The 13,434-nt window shown below is 43.7% G+C and overlaps 1 protein-coding gene across 1 annotated transcript; it reads right to left on the bottom strand.

The window, feature by feature from the left end:
• Nucleotides 1-3,204: 3,204 nt before the first annotated feature.
• On the bottom strand, nucleotides 3,205-11,889 carry LOC119820997 (interferon-induced protein with tetratricopeptide repeats 1-like). Its single transcript, XM_038339793.1, is given in 3 exon segments — nucleotides 3,205-5,165; nucleotides 5,167-5,532; nucleotides 11,728-11,889. Coding segments are annotated over 3 exon segments (1,383 nt in total). The 5' UTR covers nucleotides 11,733-11,889; the 3' UTR covers nucleotides 3,205-4,153.
• Nucleotides 11,890-13,434: the final 1,545 nt, after the last annotated feature.

Below are 13,434 nucleotides of genomic sequence, written 5' to 3'. Positions count from 1 at the left end.
AGATAATCACTTGTGGGAAGGGAGCAACAAATTTAAGAATAACTGTCTTCAAAATTTTATAAAAAGTAAAACCTGAACTCTGGGCAAAAAGCATGCTAGGAAGGACTAGAAACTTACTACTTATGCATATTGAACTAAAGACACCACATAGGAGTACACATTTGAAATAATATTATAGCAGGGGAGCTCAGAAGGGCACCCACCTAGGTGGTTTTACAAAAATTTTTAAATAGTGATTTAATTTGGCCCTGACAGTCATCCTACGACACCTCCAGGACTTCCAGATAAAACCTTGAAACTGAGGCCGAGATGTAAAATAAATAAATTAATTAACTAATTAACAAACAAGCAAAAAAAAAAAAAAAAGCTTGATTTAGGAACTGGAGAAACGGCTCAGCAGTGGTTGCTCTTCCACAGGACCAGGGTTTGATTTTCAACATCTCCATGGCAGCTCACAGATGTCTGTTACTCCATCCCCAGGCTCCATGGGCACTGCACATAATGTGCTACACAGACGTTCTTACCTGCAGGCAAAACACCCGTCCACATCAAATACAAAACAAAGGGAAAAAACAAAACAAAACAAAATGAAGCCGATTTAGATGAATACAGATTCTTTCAGAACTTTGAGGTTATGAGTGATATTGTCTAGGATATTCGGCAATGATTCATGCTTCAGAAACCCGTGAGTGGGTTTCACGATTTAAAAGATGCTGCTTGAGGGCTAGGGGCATGACTCAGTGGTTAAGAGTGCTCGCTGCTCTTGCAGAGGACCAGAGTTCAGTTCCTAGCACCCACGTGACAGCTCACAATCCTCTGTAACTCCAGTCTCAGGGGAGCTGACGTCCGCTTTGGGGCTTTGCAGGCACCAAGAGCATGTGTGGTCCACATGTACATGCAGTACATGCAGGCAAGCACCCAGATACATAAAATTAAAATGGATAAATCTTTAAAAATAAAGTAAGTGTGTGTGTGTGTGTGTGTGTGTGTGTGTGTGTGTGTGTCAGGATTAAGGCACAAAGGCTTCAGTGCTGTACTGCTTTTACTCACAGAAAAATAGTACAAAATTTCATTTACTTTTTCATGGTTTTACTTCCATATACGTGGAGAGGTAGGTACACATTCCTCTACGGCTCTGGTTTCTATGTTTTTCTCTGGTCCAAACTGTAGTGACTGGTAAGCGCAGTATTTACTCTGGGACTTAGCCCAAAAGATTAAAAGTCTCCTCCACCCAATTCTGTGTGAAAAGAATCTGGATAACAAAGGATAGACTAAATGCTGAGGGGAGAAAGAAGAGCAAATGAAACCCCAAACAGCTGAAATAATAAATATGAGCAAAGAGGTGCTCCTCAGTGTGGGTGGCACAATGGTGGGAGCTAAAAACATAGCTGTGGGAGGCTGGAGAGATGGCTCAGAGGTGAAGGGCACTCGCTGCACTTAGAAAGGTCCTGAGTTCAATTCCCAGCAACCACATGGTGGCTCACAACCATCTGTAATGAGATCTGGTGCCCTCTTCTGTCTTGCAGGGACATATGCAGGCAGACCACTGTATACTTAATAAATAAATAAATCTTTTAAAAACACACACACACACACAGCTGTGAAAGCCCAAGAACTAGGTATAGTGGCACAGATCTGCAACCTCAGTGATCCTACAGCAAGATGGGAGGAAGAGAAAACAGATGTGGCCTGAAACTTGTAGGGAATTTATCTGGGGCTACACTTCCCAGCAGCAGAAACGAGAGAGAGAGCCTGTCATTGTGGAAGATAACAGCCAACTGAAAATTGTCTTCTGACCTCCACATGCATGCCATGGAATACACACACACACACACACACACACACACACACACACTAAATACTAAAATAAAAATGCAGACTGCGTATGAAGCAAGACATGTATGTCTTTACATCCCTTCCTTTCCTTTAACCCAGGACTCTGGAGGCTGAGGCAGGAATGCAGGTTCAAGGCTAACCCAAGCTACATAGCAAGACCCCTTTTTTTTTTATTGTTTTGTCTTTTTCAAGACAGAGTTTCTCTGTGTGTAGCCCTGACTATCCTGGAACTCACTCTGTAGATCAGGCTGGCCTTGAACTCACAGAGATGTACCTTCATGCTCCACCACTGTCCAGCTAAGATCCTGGTTTTTGTTTTTTATTTTGATTATATATGATTCAAAGTATTGATAAGCCTTCTTACCATGGAGGCCCCATTCTCAGAAATTCCTCCTTGTAAGACTAAGTCTTCATTCCTTAAGGATTCACTGTCCCCTGAAATCTGTGCTCTATAGATTAACTCTACACTAATGTTAGCCAGGAACACACAAGCTCACCCATCCTAAGCTCCTTCTAGTTACATGTTATGAAAAAATTCTCAAATGGAAGGGAGATTGCTGGAAAACCAGTTTATAAACTATACAAAACATCAGCCATCGGCCACTTCACTATGAGCAGACACCTTTATTACTAATGTCTTCTTCAGATCCTGCTGAAGACCTCAGTTCTGCGGATCTATGTGAAGGAGATAAGATACTCACCCTTCAAAATAATCCTGTTTGAAACACAAACATGAGGGGCCTCCCTCTTTAACCTGAGCATCTTTCTTTGAGAAATCATGCAAAAGTTTCCCTTGGAGCAAGAGGAAAACGGTCCTAGAAAGAGAGGTGTGCTATCTTCTCAAACTGGCTGGTTAATAAAGTTTTCAGGACCCACCCTCTCTCCCTTCCTTCTACCATGGTATCTCTCCTACTTCATTTGTAGACTTAGTAGTCAACCCTGACATGAGCCTTCTTGGAGTACATGAGTTATTTCCTATGCTTGTACTTAATAAACATGTTCTTGTCTTATCATGTGTAAATCTGAAAACAGTTTTCAGCTGTGCGTTTCTCGGGTGTTGTGTGAATGACCCAGATAAGCCTGTCCCTAGCATCAGACTCTGGCATTCATAAATGCCAACCCTTAGGATGGGATGATGGTGACATTAATCACCCTTGCAATTCATGACACAGAGAAGTAAACAATTAGCTCTCATTTACACACACACACAGATGCACACACACACGCACACACACTCAACCACCGGGCAGTGTTTATATGCATACACCTTCTTTTTCTCCATGGCTGCTATTGTTCCATTCACTGCTATTGCTGTTTCATGACCTTATGTATTCTATTGCTGTGATGAACACCATATCCCAAAACAACTTGGGGAAAAATGTTTATTTGACTTAAACTTAAAGATCACAATCCATCACTGAAGAAACTCAGGGCAAGAAGTCAAGGCAGGAAATTGAATAGAAATCATGGAAGAATTCTGCCTGCTGGTTTACTTACAGCTAGATATCTTATACAGACCAGGACCACATGCCTAGGGATGAAACCACCCACTGTAGAATAGGTCATCCAACAGCAGGTGAGAATCAAGACAAAATCGAACAATATGCCCATAAGCCATTCTGATGGAGGCAGTCCTTTCCAAATGACTCCAACAAGTATCAAGCTGAGAATAAAAGATATCCAAGATACTATGCAAATAGACAATTGCATCTTTTAAAATGCCATCAACAAAACATAACAAATTTGTTATTGCAGTTGCTTTAACTTGATATTTTTAGCATACAACTAATGAATGAAGGTATTTATATAATTTTCAGGCTATGCCACCTAAAAGGGCTTTCCTTGTATTTCTCTAATAAGCTGAAAGTCTTCTTGGTTCTTCTGAATGCCCAGGACTGCGAGACCTCCCCGCTTTCAAACTCTCTCCTTTGCTCATGTCTTTTGCTCTGAGGTTGTACTATTATAAGAGTTTCTGATGACCTAAAATGAATCCTAATTGGAGAAGACTTCTTTGTCCAGGACATTGACAGGCAGACAATGAAGACTTTCTTTGTCACAGCACAAACATAAGGAAAAAGGTTTGTGACAGGGCTCGAAGGGTCTAGAACAGCAGGAGTCAGTCCTGGCCATTAAGTGAGCAGATGTAGTGGGGACAGAAGTTCCTCCTAGAGAGGACAATGAGGGTGGGAAAGAGGTTGCAGGAGCCAATGCATTTAGGATTGGATTCCAGCAAGTATGCAGGTCTGGGGAAAGCAGTCAGTTAGGAAGGATGGAATCTCAGTGATGGGTACATTATCTTCACAGAGGTGAGCTGCATTCAGAACTCAGGGTTCATCTCCCCAATGAGCCTCAGAGCCCTCTCGTAGTACAGCAGGGCCTCATGCGTGTTCCCTTTCAGCTTGTGTACTAACCCAAGGAGGCTGGTGCTCTCCACAGGTCGAACATTCTGCCGAACCCATCTGTCAGCCACTTTCTCCAAAGCTTTGAGTAGTTTCCTCCGGGCATAGGACATTTCTTCTATTTTTAGACCTTTTAAGTAGTGGGTGATCGCCTTGTCCTCTGATTTTTGATGAAATAGCTGGTAACGGCCATAGCGGAAATGAATGTCCTGCTCTGTATGACCCGCAAGGTTCTTCATGTTCAGAGCCATCTGGAAATTTGCCTCAGCTTCTTCATATTGGCGAATTTCTGCCTGCACTTCAGCCATGCAAACGTAAGCCATCTCAAATGTGGGCCTCAGTTCCACAGTCTTCTGAAATTCAGAAATGGCCCGTTGTGCCATTTCCTGCATGCTGCCCTGCCTTCTGGGCTGTTTGTTTCTGGATGTCTTCACTTGGATCATTTGTTGCTTGTAACAGAGCCCTGTTTGGTAATGCAGGTAGCCAGAGTCAGGTGATGTCTGCAAGGCCTTGTGTAGGAGTTGGAGAGCTTTGTCTGTGCAGCCTTTCCTTCGGTAATACTTGGCTGCATAACGAAAGACATAGGTTTGACAGGATGTGCTGCTGAGGGCTTCTTTGATGTGTCTTTCTGCTTCATCTGTTTCTCCTACATCCTGAAGTTTCAGGGCAAGATAAACTTTAGTATATGGATATGTCGGATTTAACCTGACAGCCTTCCTTAGGGGTTCCAGAGAAATATTATTGTCATCGAAGTCTTCACGATAGATGGTGACAGCATAGCCAGTGTTGTATTCGGGGTTTTCAGGCTCAGCTTCCAGAGCTTTTGCAAAGCAGGCCATGGCTCGTCTATAATTCTGTCCTCCACACTTCAGCAAGGCCCAGCCTTCCTCACAGTGCATCTCGGCACACTCCATCCTGTAGCGGAAGGGATTCCTTGCAAGTATTCTCCACCTTATCCAGGTAGCTCTGGGCTTTTGCCAAGCTGCCCATGTGGTAATGCACCCAGGCACAGTTGCCCCAGGTCACCAGGCTTCTCTTGCCCAACTGCTCTCTCTGGCCCAAGGCTTCTGCATCTTTCAGGCTCTGCAGGGCTTCCTCATGCTGGCCTTTCAGGTGTCTCACGTAGGCCAGGAGGTTGTGCATCCCCACTGTGCTCATGATGTCTAGGAACTCGACCTGCTCCGAGATTCTCACTTCCAAATCAGGTATGTCAATGTCTTCAAACAGCAGCATCCACGTGAAGTGACAGCTCAGCTGAAGCAGATTCTCCTTGATCCGATCAGCACCAGCATTCTCTCTGCCAGAAGGAAGCAGAAAGATTGGTTATGTGAGACACGGCCAGAAACTGACACCATGCAAAACACATTTTACAACATTCTTGCTCATTTCCTGGAAGTGTGACACTTTGTTTCTTTAGAATTTCTCACTATTTTTTCCCATCAATCTCTCAGGTCCATTTATGAGAACTACCAGAGACTCCTTGTCCATGCACGTCTATGTACGTGTACTTACAGACTTAGGCTGCAGGTTACTCCTCTCCGTTGAAACTGGACATGGTCACACAAGCATACATGTCAGACTCCTGTCCTAAGGTTTGGAACTCTACAAAACTATTCCCCTTTTCCTTATGTCTTTGAGGACAATGTGCACAAGTGCCTGCCACCTGAACTGACCTAAATAGGACCTGTCCATGGGTTCAACACTCAGTATTGAGGAAAAGTCATTGCAGTGTGGCTTGAGACGACCGGAAAAACACACCTCCAACCTTTGGTGGTTTGGGGGGAATTTTCAGGGCTTAAGAGTCCGGAAAAGGTGGAGAGATGATCAGTCAATTACTCAGTTTTCTTGGGATCTTTCAGGTCTTTATCTCAATTTCGGACTTCTGAGTTTTTATTACATAAGGTCATCTTTTCATGTGACATCTACAATGCCAAAATAGTAGAATACAGGTGTGCTACCTTGTATTGCCCATAACAGAGCAAACTACCATACTGCCCATGACGTTACCATGTTACCATGTTACCATGTCTGTTACCATGAGCCCATGGAAACAGTCATCAAAGTAGGCCAGTGGAAACAGTCATCTAGATACCTCATGGATCAGTTTAGCTCACCCGTACCCCATGCCTCCATCTATAAATGCTATGAAGACTACACTAGGCACTATTGATGGCCTCCTCTTCCAGGCTCCACGTATGTTAAACCACAGTGTTTTCTAACCTTCTTAATGCTGCAACCATTTTTTACAGTTCCCCATCTTGTAGTGACCCCCAACCATAAAATAATTTTGTTGCCAGGTTATAACTCTGTTTCTACTACTGTTATGAATCATAACTGGGGTCATGCTCCATCTGTGACCCCAGATGGAGCGTGACCCATAGGTTGAAAACCACTGAACTATAGAAACCTTGTCTTCTTTTTTCAGTGAAGTTCCCACTTATAATCCCACAGTGAATCTTTCTGAAATCCCCTTCTGTGGTGCATTAGCATCAGTTCTGCAGACTATAAGAGCAGAACATAGTACCACTGACTCAATGGAAGCTGTGTGTGACTGTAAGCCTTGCTCAGTGGGTCCTGGATTAAAGTCACCTTAGTCTACAATCCTTCTCTCTAGCTCAAATCCTATTTCCTCTGCATGACACTAGTTTTAAATGCAGAAGTTTCCTGAACATTATTAACTTGAGGACCATCTAGCGCATGGAACAGGACAAGGACGATGATGGAAATGACGTTATGTTTGGCCAAAATTATGTTTGCCTCTTTTACCTGTAGAGACTATAGAACCATGGAAAGCTTCCCAGTCAGTGCAAAGCCCTGACTTTTCTTTCTCCTCCACCCAAGTTCTTTCAATAGGTATACCTTATGCAATTGTAGGAAAAGAACAGGTTAGGAAACAGAGGTTGCTTCAACCATACATGGAAGCTGTCTTTTGTCCCCTTAATGATCAAACCTCTGGAACTGAAATCTCTCAGCAGCCTCACAATCTTCCATCACTACCGCCTCCACTTCCTGCTACCCCTTCCAGGCACACCTATAGCCTCAAGCCCCATACACTTTTAGCCTTGGAAAGTGTAAACGCTGTCACTGTCTCTGTAATTAGCCATTTCAAGAATGTAATGTAAGTGGAAAAATGACCCAAGAAGGGTTGCTGAATTTGTGGACATCAGTCACTGCAGCAGAGAATGTGGGAGACAGTTGGAGAAGGGTCGATTTTGCCCAAGGGATCATAAAAGGTAGACATACACAATGAACTGTAAACTGTAAAATTATTTAAAAGACATTAAAATGGAAAGCAATGGAATGAAAACCCATACTAATGAGGTGGGGCAGCATTCGTGTGGCTTATTAAAGGCCCATGAATGGAAAGCTGATCCCTCCTAGCCCATGTTAGAAGATCTACCACTAGGTGGAGACCTACCCGTGTACCCTCCGTTGAGAGCTATTGCAGTTGGGGAGGTCACAGATGAAGCCAATGATCTGAACTGGAAAGGCAAGTTTACCTTCAGTCTGGCTGAAGAGATAAAGTGCAATAAATTATCCTGGAGCCCCTGATGGAGGATTCTCATTGGCTAATAAACAAACTGCCTGGCTCATTTAATGGGCCAGCCCTTAGGTGGGTGGGGTAGACAGAACAGGAAGAAGGAAGTGAGGTAGATGGCTCAGTCAGATGACACACCTCTCCTAAGTTAGCCAGACTGTCCTGCCTCTCCTCAGGGAGACAGATGCGATGGAGCCAGCCATTCAGACATGCTGAATCTTTCCCGGTAAGACACCATTCGTGGTGTTACACACATTATTAGATATGGGTTAGTCAAGATGTGAGTAAGAGGCTGAAAAAATGAACCAGGCAGTGTTTAAAAGAATACAGTTTTCATGTAATTATTTCGGGTAAAGCTAGTCGGGCGCCACGGGAGCTGGGCAGGAATGCAGCCCGCCGCTCCCATCACTACAAGCCCCCTTTTCAGTCCATTTCTAAATCTGTTTAAAATGGGACTATGTGCCCTAAGAAGGTACACTGCTTTCAGCTTCTCAGTAAGATCATCCAACTATCCAAATAACCACAGATTAGATGCAATCCCTACTGTAGGAAATGACATTTTTTGACATGAAGTCTTTACCCCCCACATTCTATGATATCTTTAAGGTCCTTCCAATAATAAAACCAAATTTGAAAACAGAATTAGACTCACTATAACCTAAAATAATCAACACATTATGGTACCAGCATGAGTTCCCCTGTAAGAATCTATACCATGGGAGATAGGGTTACAAAAAGACCAAAGAGACAAAACACTGAATGTATGGCTAAGTCCTTCTGCCTCAGCTCTATAAAATAATCCAACTTTAATCCCAACACTCAGGAGGCAGAGGCAGGCAGATCTCTGTGAGTTCAAGGCTAGCCTGGTCTACAAAGCAAGTTCTAGGACAGCCAAAGTTACACAGAGGAACTCTGTATTGAAAAACAAAAACAAAAACAAACAAACAAACAAAAAACGTAAAAGAGAGAATCCAATGGCTTACACAAGAAGAGAACTTTGGTGGGTTTTTGTTTTTGTTGTTTTGTTTTTGTCTTTGATTCATCTTAGCTAGTCATAAATCTCAGACTACATTGCCTGCCCCTATAGCCTCTCACCTAAGCAGGTGAGACTTTCTGACTTGCAGAGGCCACAATTCTACTCCATCATCGTGCAGTCTTTCCTGTCTGTGCCATGAACTCTGAGTGTGTGTGTAAGTGATTGCAGTAATAGTTAATAAAAACAGCCAGGCGATGGTGGCGCACGCCTTTAATCCCAGCACTCGGGAGGCAGAGGCAGGCGGATCTCTGTGAGTTCAAGACCAGCCTGGTCTACAAGAGCTAGTTCCAGGACAGGCTCTAAAACCACAGAGAAACCCTGTCTCGAAAAACCAAAAAAAAAAAAAAATAGTTAATGAAAACAGAGGGCATGGATTTTTAAACAAGAAAAGAAGAGTATTACGTGGGGATTTCAAGGAACAAAAAGAAAAAAGGGAAGGGAAGGAAAATATAACTAAATCATAATCTCAAAAATGCAATTAAATCATATTCTCAAAAATAAATTATTTGGAAGATTAAGAAAAGCAAAATCAAATACACAAAGAAGTCATATTTATCAATATTTAACGGTGTTTAGGGATCTTGTTTAAACTCTGTTTTTTCTCAGTACTCCTTTTCATGTGACATTTACATTGGGTGCGCACGTGTGTGTGTGTGCACGTGTGCATGCATGAGTGTGTGCATGTGCATGCACACGTGTGTGTGCATGTGTGAGTGTGTGTGTGTGTGTGTGTGTGTAAGGCATGCTACAGCCAAGGCATGCATATGAAGGTCAGAGGACAGCATTTTATATTGTGCTTCACCTGCTTGTTTTTTTGGGAAGGAGAGACGGTTTCCTGTTCTGTCTGTAACAGAACTGGGGTTGCAATCCTCGTGCTTGCTTGGCAAGACCTTTACCCACTGAGCAATCTTCCCTGCACTATTTTAAATCTCCTAGGGAAGCAATTGTGATGCTTCCCCTCTCCTTTCTTATGACATTTCAGATCTTATGGAGAGCGGCTTGAGATTGGGCACCAAAGAGAGAACAACAGCAAACAAAGCCTGTTTGCAGAGAAACTCTGGCGGAACTTCCTTTCCTAGGCTTCAAGTAATGGACAGAGGATGCTCAAAACGTTCATGATGTACCAACCTAGAGAAGAGACAGGGCTCTTTGTTCATGCCATGTAAAGGGTATGAGTTTCGTGGCCCAGTGCTCTTTGGGTTTGTCCCTTATCTCACTCGTCCATTCTAATTTCCACACCGCTGTAATGAAATGTCTCTATTTCTGTTTCTAGTCATGTGGCCCTGGCCCAGTTCATTGATGTTGGACACAATGACTTGGATATCTGAAAAGTGTATCTGGGAATGCCTGGCAGCTGTGCCTGCCTGGACTCAGATCTTAACCTGTAACACTCGATGAGCCAGCCTAGAAAGAGACAAAAGCATAAGCAATTACTGTTCTCTCTGTGTCTATCTCTGCCTGTTTGTCTCTGTCTTTCTCCCAAATAACATAATGCATGGCTATCCCTTCTTTCCAGAGCACTTAGGAATGATGGACAGATTTCTGTAGGAAGATTAGTCATGGCCCGGGGACATCAGATGGAATCCTGCTTGAATTTGCTTTCCCTGCCTACAGCAGCCCACAGCAGAAACTAGAGATTGTGCCCTCACATTATGGGAAATAAAGACATTGTCAGGGCAGCTAAGAACACTCTGACAACTGAACACCAGCTGTCCAGGGAGAGCTGCCTTGACTGGGAGGCTCACAAGGATCCTTTTGGGAAGCTGTGCCCCAAGGGGGAGGCACATGCACTTGTGCATAAGCACATGCAGCAGGAAAGCTGAGCAGCACAGAGGCAGCCGCCATTTGTGTGGGCAACAGGGACAGAAAGCAATCAGGATCCCACTGCCCACATGGTTGCTCAGCATCCCCTGCACAGCTGGAGATCTCCAGCCTTTCTGGCACTGCAGGCACTCATTTGCAAACCAGTCCTAGCCACCTGCTAGAGTCATGGGAACTGTAGCCCCAGGCATGGATTGGAATATTGACCCCATGACTATGACTGTCACCTGACTGGTCCTCTCCAGCCTTTTGCCCTCTAGTTACTTGGGATCCACACTTTTCTACCACTGTGATTTCCATATTCTGTCTCATCAGACAACAGCTGCTCTCCGTCTCCTGCATACTCACATACTATTGATGATCCTTTGTACAAAGACAGAGGAGTAATTGCCCAAGTCAAGAGATGCTCAGTGACGTCCTAGATTCCATGAAAAAGAACTCCACTGACTGGCACTTTAAACCCAAAAGGCAATTTCAAACATAAAAAAATCAGAGCCATTCACATAAAGAAGACTCCACTCAGTACCTAGTATTTCTTGGATATATAATAATATATATCGCATATGCATTGAATATATATACTATAAGTACATATAGTTTCATGTATAATATATGTACATGTATATTGAGTTTCTTGTGGTTGGGGGGGGCACTAAAATACCTCTTGTCAGAAGAAATTGTATTTCCATATTTTTGTTTCTTAATCCTGGAAGATAAAAAAAAAAAAGAATGTGTCCTGTGCACTGGTTAAACCAACCTGGGGTGGGCAACAAAGCACCTGGCACTCATAGGTAATCATCTGTCTCGATGAGATATATTCATGCTAAATTCTCCCCTAGGTATTTTGAATTACCTGTGTGAGACAGCCTTAAAAACTAAACCAAGCTTCCTGTCACCCATCCTGGGTGCCAACAGCACTCCCATTAAACAAAATCCCTGGACCCTCAGGATAATTAGTGCCCTTGTTCCCTTTTCAGTAGTGCAAAGAGATGCCAGAGCACAGAGCAAAGGAATATAAGCAGACTCAATCAGACTTGGTCACAAGCAAATGTCTGTGTCCTGGGTTCACTCAAACTGCAGAGCAGGAAAATCCTTACCCCATGGTGGCTGTGAAGGTGGCTGCAGTTCTCTGGACTTTCACCAGGACAGGACTCCTCAGGATCTTTCCTTGGTGCTCTGCTCTGTTGTGGACTTTTGCACCCACTGGGCTGGGCTGGGCTGGGCAACAGCTTTGTGGGCTAAAACCACCAGGGGGAAACCAAAACTGAAGGTAGAAAGTGAAACTAAAGCCTGTGGCTTTCCCCCTACGGGGAAGCTCAAAGCAAGCAGGGATTGGCCTTCTTGCTCTCTCCCCTGAACCAATGGGGAGAAGGCTCTGGAACAGACTGACTGCAGTAGGTAGCTCCTACATTTTTATTAGTTTTTTAAGTGATTTTTTTTGAAGTTGAATCCAGTATCTCTGAAAGCCTCAACGTTTTCCCAGAGTTCTGGATTTTGATAGCTACTTAAATGTTCAATATGTTTAATGGAAAGCAGAAAGAGTTTGCTGTTAATTCAGAGGTGTTTAGTCTCATGACATTTCCAGAGTGAGCAGCCTGTCTGCAATAGACACGAACAGAAGCTCAGGCAGAAAGTGGCCTGAGTGAGGCCAGAGGTGCATGGCTGATGTGAGCGCAGAGAAGGGCAAGTCTGCTCCACTCTGCAGCCACACCCCATTTCCATCAGCTAAGGGTGCAAGCTCCACTGACAGAGCCTCACATGCTCTTGTTTCTATGTTTTGCTTGGCAAAGAGTTGGATCATTACATTATTTGAAGGTAGCATACATTGTTATGAGCTTTGGCCTGTATATAGAAGTCCTTCTCTGAGGAACCCCAGTGAGTTGAATCTTTATCTCTGAAATCCCAAATGTTAGGAAAAGCCTCTAGAGAAGCCAAGCTTGATTAGGTGGTGCCCACACCTGTCCACTCCTGTCTACTTGCTGTTTTGTTTTTAAACCTCAGTGGTTTTTTTTTAATTTATTTTTATTATGTGTACATGTGTGTCTGTGAATGTGTCACATATGTGTGAGACCAGATTAAGGGAGCCAGATGTGCAGGATCTGGAGTTACAGGCTGTGAGCTGCCCAATTTGGGTGCTGAGAGCTGAGTTCCAGTCCTATGAAAGAGCAGCAAGTGCTCTTAACCACAACGTTCCTCAGTCTTCCTCCCTCCCTCCCTCCCTCCCTCCCTCCCTCCCTCCTTCCTTCCCTCCCTCCTTCCTTCTGTTCTTCTACCCCCCATTTCTTGCCCTATTCCTCCTCCTCCTTTTCTTCTTCTTCTTCTTCTTCTTCTTCTTCTTCTTCTTCTTCTTCTTCTTCTTCTTCTTCTTCTTCTTCTTCGTTCTCCTCCTTCCTCCTCCTCCTCCTCCTCCTCCCTCCTCCTCCTCTTCCTCCTCCTCCTTCTCCTCCTCCTTCTTCTTCTGACAGGTTTCTTTGTGTAGCCTTGGTTGCCTTGAATCTCACTTTGTAGATGCGGCTGGCCTCTTACTCAGAGATCTACCTGCTTCTGCATCCCAAGTACTAGGATTAAAGGCATGCACTACTACTGCTGGTCCTAATATATCTTTTTTTCTTTTTCTTTTTGGTAAAAAGAAATATCTGCCCTCCCATACTAAAGGCAACACTGGTCACTAGAACCAAAAAAATGAGGTCAACTTAATTGTCTATCATTAGGGGAGTGGAGAGACTATAAGAAGATTTCTGGTAGTCAGATAAAATTGGAATTCCTGAGGAACTTGTGAAACTAGTTCTTATCTGCCAAAAAGC

Source organism: Arvicola amphibius, chromosome 1, assembly GCF_903992535.2.
Source record: "Arvicola amphibius chromosome 1, mArvAmp1.2, whole genome shotgun sequence".
Lineage (NCBI taxonomy): Eukaryota > Metazoa > Chordata > Mammalia > Rodentia > Cricetidae > Arvicola > Arvicola amphibius.
Note: the sequence above shows the minus strand (reverse complement) of the source record. Positions and strands in the feature narration are given on the sequence as shown.